Genomic DNA, 21,111 nt, shown 5'->3' on the forward strand with positions numbered 1-21,111 from the left:
ACTTTTTGTGTATGTCTACCTATATGTCAATATATCATTGACTTTTTAAAAGTCAATTATTGTATGCAAGCTTCTCTGATATGTGAGATTAAATAAATGATGGCTTTAGGGTGCAATTTTTGCAGTCATATTTTATTTTCACAATGGACCGAGAGGGCTCTAAGCTGGAAGCTTAGTCCACTTTTAATCATCATCTGTGGTTCCCTAAACAAACATTTTCTTGAGTGGATTAGTGTTACAAAAATGGGAACCAAAAATATCCACACTCTTCTTAATAAAATAGAATTGTTTATCTGCTGTTCAAATGCTACTTTTTCAGAAAAATCCTCTCTAAATATTCATCTAAAAGCATATCACCTTCATTTCTTTAATAGAACCTACTTTACACCTTAAATTATATCATATATTCTTTCTATGTGTTTAACATGTTTCCTCTACTATAATGTATGCTCCATGAAAATAGAAAATGATTTACTATTGTAAAAGCCCAGAAATTGGAACAGAAAAGATAACAAGCTCTGCTGTGTACATGAATATATGGGTAGATGAAGTTACAAAGGAAAAATAGACACTATAGTTCTATACCTTCTTACACATATATCAAGAGTTAAATTTTACTACTTTAATGTTCTTTCCATGAATAAAATTAAGCCAGACAACTAAGAATTTTAAGTAAACATGTTGTAATTAATTTAATTTCCATTTCTATCTGAAACAATAGAATATCAGAAATGAAGGGACCCTGGTGACTGAAATTCCTTTATTTGTCCATTTGAATGATGCAAATAACCTGTTACTTGGCATATCTGATTTTCATTCATTTGGGTTTTTTGCTTCCTTACAAAGTTAGAAAAAATTACCAAATGTGGAGTTCCCCTAGAAGACAGATATAAATGTACACATGTATGAAGGAATATGTCTCTTTCTAAATGTAATTATAACATGTGTGTGTGCATGTGTGGTTGAGATATAGAGAGGAACAGAGAGATGGGTGACATAGAGATACAGGGTGAAAATGCTAGGCATGAATTGTGATGTGTTCGTTGAAAGGAGAAGAGTGCCTGTCCCAGGGATGAATGAATAAACAAGTGAATAATACCTGGATGGAATAAATACAGAATCTGGTTGAGATGAAAATTTTTATACATAGTTTTTGTCACTTACTGTTTTTTTTTTTTTTGTAGAGACAGAGTCTCACTTTACTGCCTTTGGTAGAGCACCGTGGCGTCACACGGCTCACAGCAACCTCTAGCTCTTGGGCTTCAGCGATTCTCCTGCCTCAGCCTCCCCAGCAGCTGGGACTACGGGAGCCCATCACAATACCCCGCTATTTTTTGGTTGCAGTTCAGCCGGTGCTGGGTTTGAACCCGCCACCCTCGGTACATGGGGCCGGCACCCTACTCACTGAGCCATAGGAGCCACCTGTCACTTACTGTTTTTAAGGGACAAGAAGATGTTGTCCCCAAATCACACCGTGGTGACGGAATTTATTCTCCTGGGACTCACAGACGACCCCGTGCAGGAGAGGATTCTGTTCGCGGTGTTTCTGGCCATCTACCTCATCACGCTGGCGGGGAATCTGGGCATGGTCGTGCTGATCAGGACCAGCTCCCACCTCCAAACGCCCATGTACTTCTTCCTCAGCCACCTCTCCTTTGTGGACATTTGCTACTCCTCCAATGTCACCCCGCACGTGCTGCACGACCTCCTCTGGGACCGCAGGGCCATCTCCTCCGGCGGCTGCTTCGCGCAGTGTCTGCTCTTCATCGCTCTGGTCATCACCGAGCTCTACATCTTGGCCGCGATGGGCCTGGACCGCTACGTGGCCATCTGCAGCCCGCTCCGTTACTCCTCCAGGATGTCCCCGAGCGTCTGCGCCTCCCTGGTCACCGCCACCTACGTGTTCGGCTTCCTGAACGGACTCTCCCAGGCGCTGCTGACCTTCCGCTTGCCCTTCTGTGGCTCCGCTGAGATCAACCACTTCTACTGCGCGGATCCTCCCCTTCTCCTGCTGGCCTGCGGCGACACCCGGGTCAAGAAGATGGCCATGCGCGTGGTCGCCGGCTTCACCCTCTCCAGCTCTCTCTCGGTCATTCTCCTCTCCTACCTGCTCATCTCTGCCACGGTCTCGCGGATGCGTTCTGCGGAAGGCAGGCGCAGAGCCGTTTCCACCTGTGGTTCCCACCTGACCATCGTCTCTCTGTTTTATGGGACGCTCTTCTGCATGTATTTAAGGCCTCCATCAGAGAAGTCTGTCGAGGAATCCAAAATAATCGCAGTCTTTTATACTTTTCTGAGCCCAATGCTGAACCCCTTGATCTACAGCCTGAGGAACAAAGACGTGATCCTTGCCATGCAGCAAATGACTAGGAGACATTTCTTTCCTAAAATTGCAGTTTAGACTTCAGTTGATTTGTAATCACTGTGTGCCTGGGATAACACAGTGATTCTTTTTAACACATAAGCCTACTACCTGCTATTCTGTGGTCATGATTTGTTTAACATCATGGACTCTTAGTGACTACTTTAGTTACTTTCTTCTCAAAATTAACACCTTGAAGAGGGATTGTCCCTATCATGTGGCTTTCTCATTTTCCACTTACTGACACATAGAGTTGATCATGAGCATGGTTGTTTATTAAATTTTTCACAGAGAAAATATATCCTGAAGAAGCATACAGACTGTTCTCTGTGGAACACCTGGTGCAATGTAGGTCAACAGTAGGGAGGCTCTTGGAGCATTAAGCAAAGCTCCAATATTAAATTATTATTATTTTTTTTTTTTTGTAGTTTTTGGCCAGGGTTGGGTTTGAACCCACCACCTCTAGCATATGGGACTGGTGCTCTATCCCTTTGAGCCACAGGTGCCACCCTTCAATATTAAATTATTGCATGCTTGGAGGCTACTGAGAAGTAGAGATTAGGGTCATGTGGAAGATCAAGATTAGTCTCAAATCATCTTTATTCTTAGTGTTCTTATTTAGTTTTTGGCTGCATAAGAAAATAATTTAACTGCAATTGCCATGATTTGATTAATATACATTGTAGTCTTTTATCAAAACATCTCATGTACCCTATAAATATATATGACAATTATGTACCCATAACAATTAAAAATTAAAAAATTAAAAAATGTAATTCTACCTTCAAAATTCTCAACCCAAGCCTAACTGGTTTTGTCTACTGCTAGATTTTAAAAAGTGATATGACTGTGTGTGTCTGAAAGCCCAATCTTAGTTAAAGGACCAGATGTGCAGTGTGAGCAGGCAGGTGCACTTGGAATACCAGTGAGCTTTGTTACCGAGCACACTAGATGCTCTCCAAGGTCATTTAAGAATTTGGGTTTAACAAAACATGTCCAGCATTTAGTTAGATTTCCTTCTGAAGCTATTGATTATAAAATACAAACCATAATATTATCTTGTCATACATATATAGAAAGATGGCACAGGAAAAGAGAAAAAAGGATAAAGTGTTTATGTTGACAGAGAAGAGAAGTCTTGATCTGTGATCCTGGAAAAGCTATTCTCATCTAGGACACTGTCTTCTTCTGGGAGGAAGCCTTCTATGGTCAGTTTTAACTTGATATTTCCTACAGATGTGCATTTCCCAAATCTGGATAGGTCCTCTTGTGCTGAGAGATGTGGACCAAAGGCTCAAGGCCTGAAGTTTTGTTATAGTGTGGGTCATGAGAATAACTTGGCCTCTTCACTTCCAAGTTAATTTCAAGAGAAGTCTTTTTTTTTCATATAGTTTTCAGAAGACTCACTCTTCATGTTCAAGATTACTGAAAGGTCTGTTTCTTATCATTTTGTGAGTCAAGAATGGCTTCCTTTACCAGATAAGAATATACTTGACGTGATCCTATGAAACTTTGCAATAGTAAGTCATGTAAAGTATGTGAGAACAGGAGATACAGGAGGTCATCCAGTAACTATTTAATAATGTATTAGTGTTTCAAGTATGGGTGGATGTGATGGCCATTGTGGACATTGATATCAGTATTGGGTTCTGGAAATCCAGCAAATTTAGTTAGTTTTGTCAATTTAGTTTTCAGATGCTATTTATCCTGTTGACTTTCCTAGATGACTGAGGATGACAGAGACAATGGTAATACCATTGTTTTTGTAATACCTTATGTAATTGTTTTATAACTTGTCCAGTGAAATGAATAATCTGTCAGTGGAGATTTCTCCAGGGATGCCCCACAAAGGAAAGACATTTTCTAATAACTTTGTAGCTACTATTATAGCTTTGCCCTTTCTGTATGGAACAGCTTCTATTCAACAATGCCATTACAAATACATATTAATATTCCATGAGGGATGAAAATAAAATCCATCTATAAATGTTCAAATGTTCCAGCAGTTGGCAGAAATATACCATGTGAAGTTTAGTCTTTATAGAATTAAAGGTTTGACAAGCAAAACATTGGTTACATATAAATCATTTAGCAATTTTAGACATTCATCCCACCCATTTTTTTTTTTTTTTTTGTATCATGGAATTTATTTCTTTATGAGTTGTAGAGTGCAGATCTTTTAAAAATAAAAGCTTTGAGGATTCAGGAAAGATGAGGTCACCATCCTAATTCTCTATTAGGGCACTGAATTTATGTTCTTTTAACTATGTTTTGTTTATGTATTTTAGGTGCATAGCACTGTTTAATATATAGTAAATTTATGCTATAAGTATCTTTATGGTATCAGTAATTTGACTTGGATCAATCTAATAAAGTTCATTAAAATTGCTATCTTAACAATTTCAGTTCCTGCTGACTTGGCATGACAATAGGTCAAAACATTTTCTCAGTATTCAATTCTTGTTTTGCTTGATGTGGATTTTGTAGTTTTAGGAAACAATTAGGTTTTTCACTGGAGTTATTGACATTCTTACCCAGCCAAATGGTGTGATCTTGAATTTCTCAGAAACCAATACTTTTCATAATTCTTTCTGTGAATCTCTTCAAAGACTACATGTTTTAGGTTTATCATTGCTTACAATTATTTTCAGAAAAAATGAGAAAGTAACAAGTAACCATTTGTGAATGACAAGACTTAAAGTGGCTGTAGTTAAAGATCTGATGATAGTTTATCATAACATAATTGACAGGGAAGCTTTATTATTGCTGTGATGTAAATATTTTAAGATAATAACTAGAATATGATAGTGTTATAGCAGGACTGTCAGATTTCTAGGAATTGTATGTAATTTTTGAAGCCCATATTGAGGATAATCACATACAATAAGACTTAAGGAAGATTAACACCCCTTATTGTTTGACAAAGCAATCAATGCAGTTTAATATATCAGATAAGCCCAGTTGGTTTAATAGCTCTATTTTTTACAAAAGAGAGAGAACAAAATATTTTAATACATTTCAGGGTCCCATCTGAAAACTACCTAAGTTATTTTAAAGTGAAAACATCTAATTTTTAAATTTTATTCCGAAGAGTTGTTAAAAATTTTTAAAAATTTAAAATATTTGAGTAAAATAGGATCACAAGTTACTTATTCATTTAACTAGAATAGTAATTTAAACACCTGAAAGGCAAATACAGAAGTCACATAGTTGTAGAAAAACCTTTTTTAGTCAAAAACCCAATAAAGACAATGTCAAGTGCAGGAAATTATTCTGATAAAACACAAATTCATTGTTTTCTATTCCAGTTACTTAAAAGATTAAGAAAGCTTTGACAATTTCTTATTAATTTAACACATTTATTCCAGAGTTCTAAATGTTTGAATTGTGTGCATAAAATTCATGTATATCACCTAGAAAAATTTAAGGAACAAGAATTTGAAGAGAATAAAATTTTATTATGTTCTATTGTTGATTTGTATGGTGTTCCAAAAATGAAACACTAGGCAAAACTTTTGCTACATCATACATAATGTATAAAATTATGTTTCTTATCTCAAGAGGTGGTGAAACCTCCTACTCAGTGTATTCAACAGAACACCTCACATATAAGGCAATGCCATGTTTTTCACATTGAAAAGTGGTGTTCATATATCAGTCACCACACCATGCTTGTTTTCCCTGTTAGACTATCACATGATTCATGCCATCATAGCCGGAGTCAATGTAATGCTTCAGAGAAGGTCTTCCTCTTTGTCCAGGGACCATGGGTCTCCAGATAGTGGCATACCACATGTCTGTGAAACTCCAGAAAATCCACTGGCTTCTCATCTTATGTTTTATGCAGTTGTCAAAAATTTTGTAAGACCAATTTGAAACCAAACAAATAGGGGCTTGAATACCATTTCTTTCCATGGGTTGATGCCCGATACCTTTCAATGTTGTCATTAGCTCTGTCTAGGACTCCCATGAAATGGTTATACATTTTGATCACATTTGGCTGCCAAATTTGCATCTACTTTTCAGTTTCTGGGAATAATGATTGGCAAGATACAGGGGATTAATATCAGCACCAGATGAGGCAACAATGACAACACTGTTATCATTCCATTTGCAGACAATATTGCCTTTGCCATCAATTTGGTAATTGAACATGCCTCCTTCTCTTTTCTTCAGAGCTACATTTGATTCCAATGGATCTTTGTCAGTGTATCTGTCACTGGAACACCAGGTGGTGCTGTGATTCTTTGAGGAAATGGAGAACATAGCAGGCAACTTCTGTGGTTCTTATTCCTAACTTAGTTGCCCACAGTGATTGCCTGACTGTTTCCTCAACATTCAGACCCTGCCATTTTGGGATCCCAGAGCTCTCCAGAATTCTCCAGGGGTAGGTCTCATATCTCCCCTAACACCAGTTCCCATGGGATGCGGGAATCCTTCAACCTGTCAGAAGAATGGAGATCAGATGCCAGCAGGTAGAATTAAGACAGCTGTGTTTTAGGCCCCTGTTAAGACCTTCTCCACCTTCCCACAATGGCAGCCCCTGGCTACTCAGACCTTCCCAGTATGACTGTCTCAGTAGCCACAAAATAATTCGCTCCAAAAAGTATTCAAATTTGATTGCTATACACTGTTCAAGTCCGATCTTTCCATGTAGCATCCACCTTCCCCTCAAAACCCAAAAACTTCAGAAAGGCTTCCTCCCATCCCAGACCTCCTTGGGGGGCCAGCCAATCCTGGCAGCTTGTAATTACTTGCCTTATGAGTCATTTTCCACTGCTCTGAATCACACACTGTATCCAGTTCACTACCTCCTCGCTGTGCTCCCTGAGCTAAGACACCAGGTAAGGTCCCAGTGTCAGGTATGGCTGGGTTCTCTCTTTTCCCCCAGTTGTACTAGGAGGGCTCATAAGAACAATCCTTCTGGTTTTCAATATTACTTTTCACCTCCCCACGGTACAAATCTAAACTTGAAGATAGAGAAGAACTCATAATGAAAGCTCCCACAATTGTCCTGTCATAGATATATCAATTAAAATAACTACCCATGCAAGAAAATATCTTCATAAAAGCTAAGAAATCCAGATGAGAGATCAAAGTACTTAGTCTTATCATAGTTATGAGAAAAGACATATTGAAAAGGGTAGAAACAATAGTTTTGCATTATGTACACCACCCCTCTCCCAAACCTTGGCAGTGCAGTGCAGTGCAGAGAGAGATTCTAACCCCTATAGGTAAAGAGAAAAATTGTGTGTGTGTGTAATTTTGCCTTGGAACCCGGTATTGGTTCCACTACATTAAAACACGTCACTGGGCAAAATTCACAACCCCTGATTTCAGGCTGGTACCCATGAATAGTTTCTAAATACACCCAAGGCTAGAAGAGAATTTCCCACATAGTCAAGATAAATCTAAGGGTCAGCTCACTTTACTGTCAGCTAAAATCATCTTGCACCCTGAAAAAATTTTAGTGGCAGTCAGGCTATAGCAACGATGGGCCTTGGATTAAGCCAATGTGCTACAATGGTCTGGAAGGTTTTGGGAATTGGGTACAATATAATATGGCATCAGCTATGATGGCCATGAGAGACTTGTGTTCCCCTTCCCCATGCCTAGGTATCATAGTATGAAGAGCATTTTATACTGTTTGGAGGAAGAAGAGGGAAGTGAGTAGGAGACTTTCTCTGGGAACCAGGGAATCACCTCTGGACTTCCTGAGAAACATCAAGGCAGGAGATCTCAGTCTGCAAGAGCCATGGCAAATTTTGACATGTCATGCTCTCTAAAATGCTAAAATGGCCATGGTGATTACAGATTAGATAACAGTCAGTGCTCTTGGAATTCCTTGAGGACCCTATGAGAAGGATATGAACAGAAAAGATCATGCTAAAATAAATACATAGATCTTTAATGTCCAGATACTGATGTGTGTTCACATACAACAAAAAAATTCAGATAAATACGAAATAACCAGACTAAATAACATGCCAGTGACTGACCCTGAAGAGATGGAGATATGTGTTGTCTCAGACCAAGACTACAAAATAGCTGTTTTAGGGAAGCTTGCAAAGCTTCAAGAAACCCTAGAGAAAAATTTAAGAAAATTAAGAAACTAAAGATAAATTTAACAAAGAAATCAAAATAATTACATGGGGAAGCCCCAGAAGTTCTATAACCAAAAAATATAAATGAACAAAATTAAAAATGCTTTAGAAGTTCTCAACAACTGGTAATCAAGAAGAAGTATCAGAAAGCTTGATGATAAGCTATTAAAATATACAAAGACAAAAGAGAAAAAAATAAGAGAAGCAATAAAAAGAAATAAGAACAACTTATGAGATCTATGAGATCACATCAAAAGAGTAAATGTAAGAGATACTATTGTTCAAGAAGGAGTAGAAAACAAAAAAGGGGCAGAAATCTATATTAAAAAATTAAAAACCTCTCCAAAACTAGAAAATGATGTAAATATCCAGTACAGGAAGAGCAGCGGATTTCATCCAAATGAGACTACTGCAATATATATGATGATAAAATTATCAAAGGTTAAGGACAAAGAAAGCGTCCTAAAAACAGCAGGAAAAAAGAGGTAAATAACATGTTAAGAAGTTCTGATATGCCGACAAGTGAACTTGTCATCAGAAACCTTAAAGGGAAGGAGAGAGTGGGATGACATATTCAAAGTTTTGGGGATAAAAAGCCAACAAACAATAAGGCCCTAGAAACATTATCTTTCAGACATAAAGAAGAAATAGATTTTCCTAAATGAAAAAAAATTGAAGGAATGCATCAATATTGGAACTTTCTTATAAAAATTACTAGAGAGATTTCTTTAATCTAAAAGGAAAGGACCATTTACTGACCATAAAAATAAATTTATAGTGTCCAATGGAGAGAATAGAGAACACAGAATTAAACTCACACATATACAGTAAAGTGACCTTTAACAAAGGTGCCATGAACACACAGTAGGGAAATGGTAATTTCTCCCACAAGTGAATATCCACAGGCAGAAGAAGAAGACTGGACCTTTAGCTTTTACCATATACACAATCAAGTCAAAATGGATTAACTGAAACTGAAACTCCTATAGAAAATCACAGAAGAAAAATTTTCTCACATTGGATATGGCTATGATTTCTTATATTTGACAACAAAAGCACAAGCAACAATAGCAAAAATAGATAAGCGGGAACATAGCACACTAAAAACCTCTGCACAAAGTGAAAAGCCGCTTATGGAATGGGGAAAATATTTGCAAACTATGTATCTGATAAGCAGTTATTATCCAAATATATGAGGCCCTCTTACAATTCAGTAGCAATAACAACAATAAAAAAACCAAACAAACCAAAAACTAAAGAAGGTAATTAAAAGGGGGACAATGGACTTGAATAGATAGATCCACAAATACAGGGGTATGAAAAGAAACTCTGCATCCCAAATCATCTGTGAAATGCAAATGAAAACAGCAATGTGAGATCACTCATACCTCTTAGTGTCATCAGCTAATCAAGTGATATCACGTGTTGGTGAGGATGTGGGTAAATTACAATCCACATACATGGCTAGTAGAAGTGTAAAATGCTGTGGTAGCTATGGAAAGCAGTTGGAAGCATTCTCAAAAAAATTAAAACTAGGCCCACCATATGAGCCAGCAGTCCCTCTTTCTGGATATATTCAAAATAATTAAAATCAAAATCTCAAGAAACGTCTTCAGTCCCAAGTTCATAGCAGCATTATTCCAATAGTCAAGATATAGAATCAACCCAAATGTCCAGTCCACTGATGGAAGAATGGATAAGATTGTGAAATATATACATACATTGGAGTATTATTCAGCCTTAAAAAAGGATATCCTGTCATATGTGACAGTGTAGATGAATCTGCAGGACATTATGCAAAGTGAAATAAGCCAGTCACAAATGGACAAACACTACACAATTGTATGAAGTATCTATAATTGTTAAACTCATAGATAAAGAAAACATAATGGTGGTGACCAGGGGCTATGAGGACAGGGACATAAAGAGTTCCTATGTGAGGCATAGAAAATTTCAGTTTTGCAGGTTGATTAGGTTTTAGAGATTTCCTGTGAATTCTTGTGCCTATAGTTAACAACAATGTGTTTTATAATTAAAAATTTTTCAGAGGGTAAATCACATGTTGAGTTTTCTTTCCACATGTATTAAACAAAAGAAAGATGAAACCTGTGTATGCTCTCCACAGCACTCATAAATATTTGCTCTCCACAAACACTCATAAATGAGGAACTACCAAAAATACGGCAAGCATCTGATTAGCTTCTTGATCCCAGAGTGTTCCAATTAAACCCAGGAGGGGTGATTACAGATGCGACATCACTGCTGCTCCTCAGAGCCTGTGAGATTTGCTTTAAGAGCAGGTCCTTATCTTTCACATCCTGCTATAAATATGACTATATTTTATTGGATGGAGAGGCATCAAGAAACTTCCTCAATCAAGTTGAGAAAATAAATGTATATCAGAATCAGAAGTAAGTCTTTGCCTTTTTACCTTCTTCATTTGTAGTCAAGAAGAAATTGTACCAAAGCCTCAAACTGAGACTCACACATTATATACATGTACTATTCTTAAGAATCAAGTTTTCCTTGACTTTGCAAATGACTGGGGAGCAAGGTTGGTTTTTATCTCTGAAATAAGGCATGCCGTCTCTCAGGGGTCATGTGCAAAGAAACAGAGAGGGAAGAGGACCTATGAACAGTGTTAACTGACTTTCTAACAACAGTCATCATGTGCTTGCTTTATTTGGGCTTTGTCACTTGAAGGCTGCTTCTTAAAAAGAAACTGCTCATATTACGTTTCAATTATTCATCTCAAACATACTGCTTATTTCTACCTTTACCACCATAAATTGGTGGTAGTACATTTTCTCCTGCACATTGCTAAGACAAAATTAACTTTGATGCATCTTGATTCTTAAAAGTGTGTACATGCAGGCTTTTCTGATTTTAGTAGTTGAGTTGATTCTCAATTAATTCCCTTTACAACATGCTTACTGAAATCTGCTTTGATGTTCTTGATTCATAATTTACAGAAATCTCATTGTTGCAAAACATCCTCCAAAGGCCAGCACTCCACTCATAAGGCCATTTTCAGGCGTCATATGGGGTTTATTCTAATGAAGGAGTTAAATACTTAATGCAAGTGATTGTTGAGCCCCTTACATTTGGAAGGGTAAGATTTTGAGTATGTACATTTATCTTGGTGAAGGAGTCATAATTGTATTGGATTTTTGAAGAAGTTCATATACATAGATAAAGAAATAAAAAAACAAGATGCTGAAGAACTTGAGAATTCACAGTGAAATACTGATAAAGGTTTTTTCTTAACTTTTTTTGTCTGAAAGAAAATCTCCTTTTATTTACTTTTACCTTGCCCTTGGAATGGGTCACCTGCTAGTGCATCCTCATCTGGGCTGGGTATCTTTTTTCCATTTTGTTTCAATTGAAGGGAGACTGGTACTCTCCTGCTTCCATATCCATTTTCAGTTCTGATAGCCTAGGTGTTCCAGGCTTGTGCTCAGAGGCCCCAAGCTTTGCTGTCATGCTCACACAACATCCTTAATAATTGTTGAACAAGGCTCCTTACATTTACTGGACCCAGTTTATTATGTAGCTCATCAGTGTTCCACATTTCACAACTTACAGCTTCCTCCTGAGCTTCCAGCTACCCCCTTTTCTCCATCAGGCAGAGACTAACCTGGGAAGAGACCTTGACAGATGTTCCTTGTTCCTAAGGTGTTTTCCTTTCACTCTGTCAACAGCCCGCCTACCCCGCTGTGGCTTTCTTTCTGAGCACCCACGTCTGGTTCATAGTGTTTTTTCTTCTCATCTCTCCTAAGTGCCTCTGCCCTGCTTCAATGGGTTACTTCAGGATCCCAGAGAAGTCACAGATCTTATAAATGAAAACTGTTTAAAAGCCCACAGGTGGTTATTAACTGACCTAGAGCAAATCAGACCTCAAGCACAATTTCTATATGTATCTTGTTTTACATCCGAAAATTTCACACCCTGATCTTTTTACTCCCAGCTTTCTCTGTTCCTGTTAAGTGACATCTGTTCTCTGTTTGGGGCTTCCTGTGTGTAGGGAAGCGTGAACACATCCCCTTTGCCACTTTGCTGCTGACACACAGATACATCTTATATTTCAGAATGTTTTCTGCTAGATGCTTCTTGAAGAGTAGCTGCAACCAACCACTGACTGCTATATTCCAGGGAAGGCTGTGCATGCTCTTAGTGGTAGAGTGGTAGAGAAAGTTGTTGGTAGAGATGGATCAGACTTTTGATTAAGTAAATGTTTGTGTTTTATGGAACCTAGTTGAAGTTTTCTGCACTTTTCTGTATAAACGCTATGAACACACACCCACACACACCACTAGCACTTCCAAAGAAAGATCACTTATAGGATCTTTACATCTGCTTTTATTCTTCCTAGAATACTTTCCTAACATGGCCTTGCTTGATATTCCTATTTGCTATTTGAAACATCATTTGTTTACTTAAAATTCAATCAGGATCTGTCCACTAGGAAGAAGCCAGAAAGGCAAGGATTTTTAAGATTTGTTTACTTACCTATTTACAGTGTCTAATCACGTGGTATCAAAAGCATTGCTTTATGAAGTTTTAGTTTGATGTCCACAATGACTTGAAGGAAGGCAGATCAGACCTTATGATCACCACTGTTAGAGACAAAGATTTTCAATTTCAGAAACAATGTAATCCAGGGCTCCTGACCAACTCCTAACATAGAGAAGTGTCATTGCTCCTACATATGACATTCCTAAGATACATCAGCTGTAAGTGATGGAGCAGTGTGAGTCGTCCACACAGTAGAACATGCCTGTGTGTAGGACAGTGTGTGTGACACACCTGTGGTCCTCATGGCTCACCATGTAAGGATGTCAGGGTTGTCCATGTCCCCTGCTATTTCTTACCATTATATGTCTCAAAGCCCTCTGGGTCTGTGTATGGAATTTCATAACACAGGTCAGCTTTTCACAGCAACATCTAAAAAAGGAGGTTCTTAGACAATCTTCAGTTCATAGCTCAGATCCTATACCCACTAGGAGTGAGACCTTCACCCAATTATTTAATCTTTTTTCAAAATTTCAGGTTAATGAGAGGGTACAAACAACCAGGTTACAACATTTACATTCATCTATCTACCTTTTTATAGTTCATTGTAAACAATGGTAACATGGGAAAATGATAGTATCTGTCACATAAGGTGTTGTGAGTATTAAATCTCTTATTACACACACAGAACCTAGAACTAAAACCTAGTATATGGTTAAAAATCCATTTATTATTAATAACTTTTATGGGGGCATTCAACAAATATTTATTAAGTACTTATGTTTCCAGATAAAGGAGATAGAGCAACAAAGAGATACTTGATTACTACCCTTCCAAACTTACAGTATAGCAAGTATGGTGATTCATTTTAAAATGAGATTAAAATTGTGAAAAAAAAAAGCATAAAAGAAATGGTAAAATGCAAAAGCAAGAAAGGAAGAGGGGCTTCAGCACTGGCACTGAGATGTGTAGAAATAAAAAGCCAGAGGGAATTGTCATATCTCTTGTTTGGTACAAGTTGCATTAATTAGCTTAACTACTATGAATTTGATTGATTAACAAGTTTCATAAGACATTGCTTAGCACACACAATTTTAAAAAACGCTTAAGTCTTGTCAGTACATAACATTACCCCAAACACCTTAGGGATACAGAGGTAAGGAAACATTGGAAGTAATTTATTCTTTTATACTTAGACTACTTTTCCCCGTCACTCTTAAATTCAGCATGTAAATGTGTGATAAGCAGCCCCAATACAATAAAAAACTGGACCTTGTTCCTCTTCTGGAAGAACTAGTAAATGAAGAGTAGAATGTAGATACATTGTTGTGATTTGATGTGCTAAAAATGATGTAAATGATATTTAGGGTGTGCTGGCAGCCTAGCGCAGAAAGTGATTGATTAATTCTCATGCATGAGAAGAACAGGGTGAGAAATATTTCATAAAGCAGCAACCTTGAATCTGGGCCATGTAGGATGAACAGAGGTTGAAGGGGAAAAAGTTATGCAGGAGATGGGGAAGATGTAGCTGAGTTGCAAGTATAGGTATAAATATAGATGATATAGATATAGATTTATAGGTGTAAGTACAAGAATAGGCTTGTAGAGTGAAATGTAATAGTAATTTAATACAACAGCAAGTAAAATAATGACTTAGTAGAAATACAAAGTAGGGTCATAGTAAAATTTATTTTGGATGATATATTTTTATTTTTTGTTTATTTATTTTTTTTATTAAATCATAGCTGTGTACATTAATGCGATCATGGGGCACCATACACTGGTTTTATAGACCGATTGACACATTTTCATCACACTGGTTAACATAGCCTTCCTGGCATTTTCTTAGTTGTTGTGTTAAGACATTTATATTCTACATTTACTAAGTTTCACATGTACCCTTGTAAGATGCACTGCAGGTGTAATCCCACCAATCACCCTCCCTCCGCCCACCTCCCCCCTCTCTCCCCTCCCTTTCTCCCTTCCCCCTATTCTTAGGTTATAACTGGGTTATAGGTTTCATGTGAAAGCCATAAATTAGTTTCATAGTAGGGCTGAGTAAATTGGATACTTTTTCTTCCATTCTTGAGATACTTTACTAAGAAGAATATGTTCCAGTTTCATCCATGTAAACATGAAAGAGGTAAAGTCTCCATCTTTCTTCAAGGATGCATAATATTCCTTGGTGTACATATACCACAATTTATTTATCCATTCATGGATTGAAGGGCACTTGGGCTTTATCCATGACTTAGCAATTATGAATTGGGGTGCAATAAACCTTCTGGTACAAATATCTTTGTTATGATGTGATTTTTGGTCTTCTGGGTATGTGCCTAGTAGAGGAATTATAGGATTGAATGGCATATCTATTTTTAGATCTCTAAGTGTTCTCCAAACATCTTTCCAAGAGGAATGTATTAATTTGCATTCCCAGCAGAAGTGTAGAAGTGTGCCCTTTTGTCCACATCCACGCCAACATCTCTAGTCTTGGGATTTTGTGATATGGGCTAATCTTATTGGAGTTAGATGATATCTCAAAGTAGTTTTGATTTGCATTTCTCTGATAATTAAGGATGATGAGCATATTTTCATATGTCTGTAGGCCGTGCGCTTGTCTTCTTCAGAGAAGTTTCTCTTCAAGTCCCCTGCCCAGCCTGCAATGGGATCACTTGTTCTTTTCTTGCTTGTACATTTGAGTTCTCTGTGGATTCTGATTATTAAACCTTTGTCAGAGACATAACCTAAAAATATCTTCCCCCATTCTGAGGGCTGTTTGCTTGCTTTACTTACTGTGTTCTTGGCTGTGCAGAAGCTTTTTAGTATGATCAGGTCCCAGTAGTGTATTTTTGAAGCTGCTTCAATTGCCCAGGGGGTCCTCCTCATAAAACACTCATCCAGACCAATTTCTTCAAGGGTTTTCCCTGCACTCTTTTCTAGTTTGATGTCTTAAGTTTAAATCTTTACTCCAGTGAGAGTCTATCTTAGTTAATGGTGAAAGGTGTGGGTCCAGTTTCAGTCTTCTACAGGTTGCCAGCCAGTTCACCCAGCACCATTTGTTAAATAGGGAATCTTTTCCCCACTGGATGTTTTTAATTGGCTTGTCAAAGATCAAATAACAGTAAGTAGCTGGATTCTTCTCTTGGTTCTCTAGTCTGTTCCCGACATCCACTTCTCTGTTTTTGTGCCAGTACCATGCTGTTTTGATCACTATCTTTATAGTATAGTCTGAGGTCTGGTAGCGTGATCCCTCTGCTTTGTTTTTATTTCTCAGTAATGTCTTGGCTATTCGAGGTTTTTTTCTGATTCCATATAAAACGAAGTATTATTTTTTCAAGATCCTTAAAGTATGACAGTGGAGCTTTAATAGGGATTGCATTAAAATTGTATATTGCTTTGGGTAGTATGGACATTTTAGTAATGTTGATTCTTCCCAGCCATGAGCATGGTATGTTTTTCCATTTGTTAAGATTTTCAGCTATTGTTTTTCTTAGAGTTTCATAGTTCTCTTTATAGAGATCTTTCACGTCCTTTGTTAGATAAACTTCCAAATATTTCATATTCTTTGGCACTACTGTGAATGGAATAGAGTCCTTTACTGTTTTTTGAGCTTGACTATTGTTGGTATATATAAAGACTACCGATTTATGAATGTTGACTTTGTAACCTGAGATGCTGCTGTATACTTTGATCACTTCTAAGAGTTTTGTAGTAGAATCCCTGGTGTTTTCCAGATATACAATCATATTATCTGCAAAGAGTGAAAGTTTGGTCTCTTCTGACCCTATATGAGTACCCTTGATCACCTTTTCTTCCCTAATTGCGGTGGCTAACACTTCCATTATAATATTAAAGAGCAGTGGAGACAATGGGCAGCCTTGTCTGGTTCCTGATCTGAGTGGAAATGATTTCAATTTAATTCCATTCAATACGATTGGATGATATATTTTTAGAGGAAAATAATTCCAGCTGTCACTAACCGGGCTTCACCCCTGTCCCTTTGCTTTATTGTCAGAGTGTGAAGTGCAGACAGACTTTTAGAAGATGTGGAACATGACTGGCAGTGCAGTAACCGAGTTTGTTCTCCTTGGGCTCACGGATTGTCCAGAGCTCCAGCCTGTGCTCTTCGTGCTGTTCCTTGCGGTTTACCTCCTCACCCTCTCGGGCAATATGGGCATGATAATGCTGATCAGACTGGACTCCCGCCTTCACACGCCCATGTACTTCTTCCTCAGTAACTTAGCTTTTGTAGACCTGTGCTATACCTCAAACGCAACCCCACAGATGCTGACTAATTTCTTATTAGAGAAGAAGACCATTTCCTTTGCTGGCTGTTTTACACAGTGTTACATTTTCATTGCGCTTCTCCTCACCGAGTATTACATTCTGGCAGCAATGGCCTATGACCGCTATGTGGCCATATGCAGCCCTCTGCGGTACAGTGCGAGGATGTCCAGGCGAGTGTGCATTTGCCTGGCCATGTTTCCTTACGTCTATGGCTTCTCAGATGGGCTATTCCAGGCCATCCTGACCTTCCGTCTGACCTTCTGCAGATCCAACGTCATCAACCACTTCTACTGTGCAGACCCGCCACTCATTAAGCTTTCTTGCTCTGATCCCTATGTCAAAGAACATGCCATGCTCATCTCAGCTGGCTTCAACCTCTCCAGCTCCCTCACCATCATCCTGGTGTCCTATGCCTTCATTATTGCTGCCATCCTCCGGATCAAATCAGCAGAGGGGAGGCACAAGGCCTTCTCCACCTGTGGTTCCCACATGTTGGCTGTCACCCTGTTCTATGGGACACTCTTCTGCATGTATGTAAGACCTCCAACAGATAAGACTGTGGAGGAATCCAAAATAATATCTGTCTTCTATACCTTTGTCAGTCCAGTGCTTAATCCACTCATCTACAGTCTGCGGAACAGAGATGTTAAGCAGGCTTTCAGGAATGTGCTGAGACGAAATATAGTCACTATTGTGACAACACCTTCACTTTCCAATAGAGAATAACTCTTATTTATTTATTTAGGGACAGAATCTCACTTTGTTATCTTAGGCTAGAGAACCATGGTATCAGCCTAGCTAAGGGCAACCTCATACTCCTGCTTCAAGTGATCCTCCTGCCTCAGCTTCCCAAGTGGCTGGAACTATAGCTGCCTGCCACAGTGCCTGGATAATTTTTTCTATATTTAGTAGAGATGGGGTCTCACTTTTTGCTCAGACTGGTCTTGAACGCTTGAACTCAAGTGGTCTTCCTGCCTTGGCCTCTCAGAGGATTACAGGAGTGAGCCACTGTGCTAGCCCACAACTCTAAATATTTGACAAAAAATAATCTTAAGTATCCAATAGTCCCAGGACCATTTATCGAATAGGGCTTCTTTTCCCCAGTATATGTTGTTGTCTTCTTTGTTGAAGATCAGTTGTTTGTAGGTGGATGTTTTTGTATCTGGGTTTGTTGTTTTGTTCCATTGCCATATGATGTCATATGTCTCTATTTTGTACTAATACCATGCTGTTTGGGTTAGTATCGCCCCATAGTATAGTTTGAAGTCTAATAATGTGATGCCTCTAGATTTGTTCTATTTGCTAAAGATCACTTTGGTTATTCAGGCTCTTTTCTGGGTCTAAAAGAAACATAGAGGGCGGTGCCTGTGGCTCAAAGGGGTAGGACACTTGTCCCATATGCCAGAGGTGGCTGGTTCAAACCCAGCCCTGGCAAAAAAAAAAAAAAAAAAAAGAAACATAGAATTGTTTTTTCTACCTCTGTGAAGTATGATGTTACCCTCTAATATTTTGAAAATAAAAATATATTGGAGGTTGATTGTGAGATTTAATATTCTCTATAGTTGTGTTGAAAGCTTCTCAGGTAAAGAATCTCACGTTTATGGAAAAATGAGATGCATTATTTTATAGGGGGGGCTTTTTTCTCAACAAATGTCCCATGAATCAGCAGCTCATGTGTTACCTTGGTGATTGTTACACATGTTGAATCGAATTCTGCACCTTAGCTCTACTGTATCTAAATATATATTTTAACTAAATCTTCAGGTGATTTTCAAGCACATTAAATGACAGTAATTCAGAACCTGTATGCCATGCAATACTCATGTGCTCTTACTGCTTGCAGTGGTCACCAGAATAGGCAAGCTCTCAGTTCAGTTTCTGAATTTATTCTGTTCTCTTTCTCATCTGTCCTTTTGATAGAGGAGTCTTTAAGAAACATCCTTCTGTACTCTTCTCCTGACTATGAACATTTGCAGTTCATAGTACTTGTTCCCTGTACTTACGAATGCACTTATGTAGTAAAGAGGTGGCAGTGATCGCATTTTCCCTAGACTGGAGTGGGTGGATCCAGCCCTCTGAGCTACACGAACCCATCTCTTCCTCTGACCTCTAGTCTAGGGTGACCACTTTCTGTTTCCCTTACTTTTAAACAAGTTGATCAGAGAGTAAGAATTTAAGTATTTACCTTGTTTTGACCATGTTTTCTACTCCTAATTATGGTTAGGTAAGCAGCATTAAACTTTTCCTTCCTGAGCATAGACCCAACATAGCCTCTTTATACATGCCATGAAGGTGAGGATTTGATAGGAGGGGAAAATAAGTTGCATCTTCATAAACCCCAACAAAACAAAATGTATTTTCCCCCAGGTTTTGTGCAAAAATCAATGATTTAAGGGACAAATAAATTTGTTCAAAAGTCTCTTTAATTGCCTCAGAATGCTGAATATTTCCCAAATTCATTACTTGGAAGACAAACCCTACTATGCCACTGTTATAAAATAAAACGTGTACAATGGTATACGTATATAAATATATATAAAGTTGTATGCTAACTGCTATATTAGTAAGATCTCTACAGTTGTTTTTATTCATGTCAAGAATAGAAGATATTTAAAAAGATAGTAGAAACAGGATAATAAAGGACTATTATGATAAATACTAGCATAAAAGAAATGGACAAATTCCTTGAAAGACACAAAATACCAAAACAGACAATAGCAGAACACCTGATTGGCTCTATATCTATTTTTAACATTGTATTTACAATCAGAAACTTTGCACACAGGAAACTCTAGATGTCATTAATTCTACTTGTAAATCCTAACACACATTTAAGAAAGAAATAACAGCACTTTACTCAAAGTTTTTCAGAAAAATGGAGGAAGGAGGAACATCTCCAATTCAGTTTATGAGACCATGATAACTCTAATATCTCTCTTTTTCATTAACTTCCATTCCTGAGCTGAAAAATTGTGGCTTTTTTTCTTTTATTGGTTATTCTGATAGTAGGATTATTGATTTAATAAAACTTTTCAAATAATCAATTTTTAATTTGTTTTAAATTGCTTATTTTTTCTACTTTCTTAATTTTTGCAGTTGTTTCCTTATTTTTATGGTGTTTAATTTAAACTTTTTTTGTGTGTGTGTGTGGTTTTTGGCCGGGGCTGGGTTTGAACCTGCTACCTCCAGCATATGAGACCAGTGCCCTAGTCCTTGAGCCACAGGCGCCACCCTAATTTAAACTTTTTAATGGACATTTAAAATGGAAGTTTGGATTATTGATTTGAGGCTTTCTTCTTTTTTCATATAAGTACATTTTCTCCACACATTGCTTTAATTTGCATAAAATGTCTTTATTCAGTTTGCAATATATTTTGTTTTTATTTTTTTGATGACTTATGTTACAATATGGGTTATTGGGAGAGTGTTATTTAATTACTCCATATTTAGGGATTTTAAAATATATCTTATTTGAAAATATAAAACATTTTATTTTGTTTCAAATTTAATTCTATTATCTTCTAAGAATACATCCCTTATAATTTTCATTGAGTTAAAATTCATTGAGAATTTGTTGTACATCTTAGAATATGGTGTAGGTTGGTCAAAATTTCTTTTATAGAAAAAGAAATATACATTCTGAAGTTGTAGGGAACCATGTTAGATAATTGTGATTAAGTAAAATTCAATAATAGTACTTCAGATATTATATACCTTGCTACTTTATGATTTACTGGCACTAACATTTACCAGTGGTGTTAAAATGTCTAATTTTGATTGTGTCTACTTTCCTCTTAGTTTTTACTTCAAAAAATTTGAAGGTCTTTCAGTAAATGCATACATATT

The 21,111-nt window shown here is 37.5% G+C and overlaps 2 protein-coding genes across 2 annotated transcripts; both read left to right on the forward strand.

The window, feature by feature from the left end:
- The first annotated feature begins 1,453 nt into the window (after positions 1-1,453).
- LOC128565887 (olfactory receptor 5M10-like) lies at positions 1,454-2,401 on the forward strand. Its single transcript, XM_053562663.1, has one exon. It carries the CDS (start codon positions 1,454-1,456, stop codon positions 2,399-2,401), a length of 948 nt encoding a protein of 315 aa, XP_053418638.1.
- A 14,602-nt stretch (positions 2,402-17,003) lies between these two features.
- Positions 17,004-17,991, forward strand: LOC128564314 (olfactory receptor 5M11). Its single transcript, XM_053559807.1, has one exon. The coding sequence runs from the start codon at positions 17,023-17,025 to the stop codon at positions 17,989-17,991; it is 969 nt and encodes a 322-aa protein (XP_053415782.1). The 5' UTR covers positions 17,004-17,022.
- The last annotated feature ends 3,120 nt before the right edge of the window (positions 17,992-21,111 follow it).

Source organism: Nycticebus coucang, chromosome 14, assembly GCF_027406575.1.
Source record: "Nycticebus coucang isolate mNycCou1 chromosome 14, mNycCou1.pri, whole genome shotgun sequence".
NCBI lineage: Eukaryota > Metazoa > Chordata > Mammalia > Primates > Lorisidae > Nycticebus > Nycticebus coucang.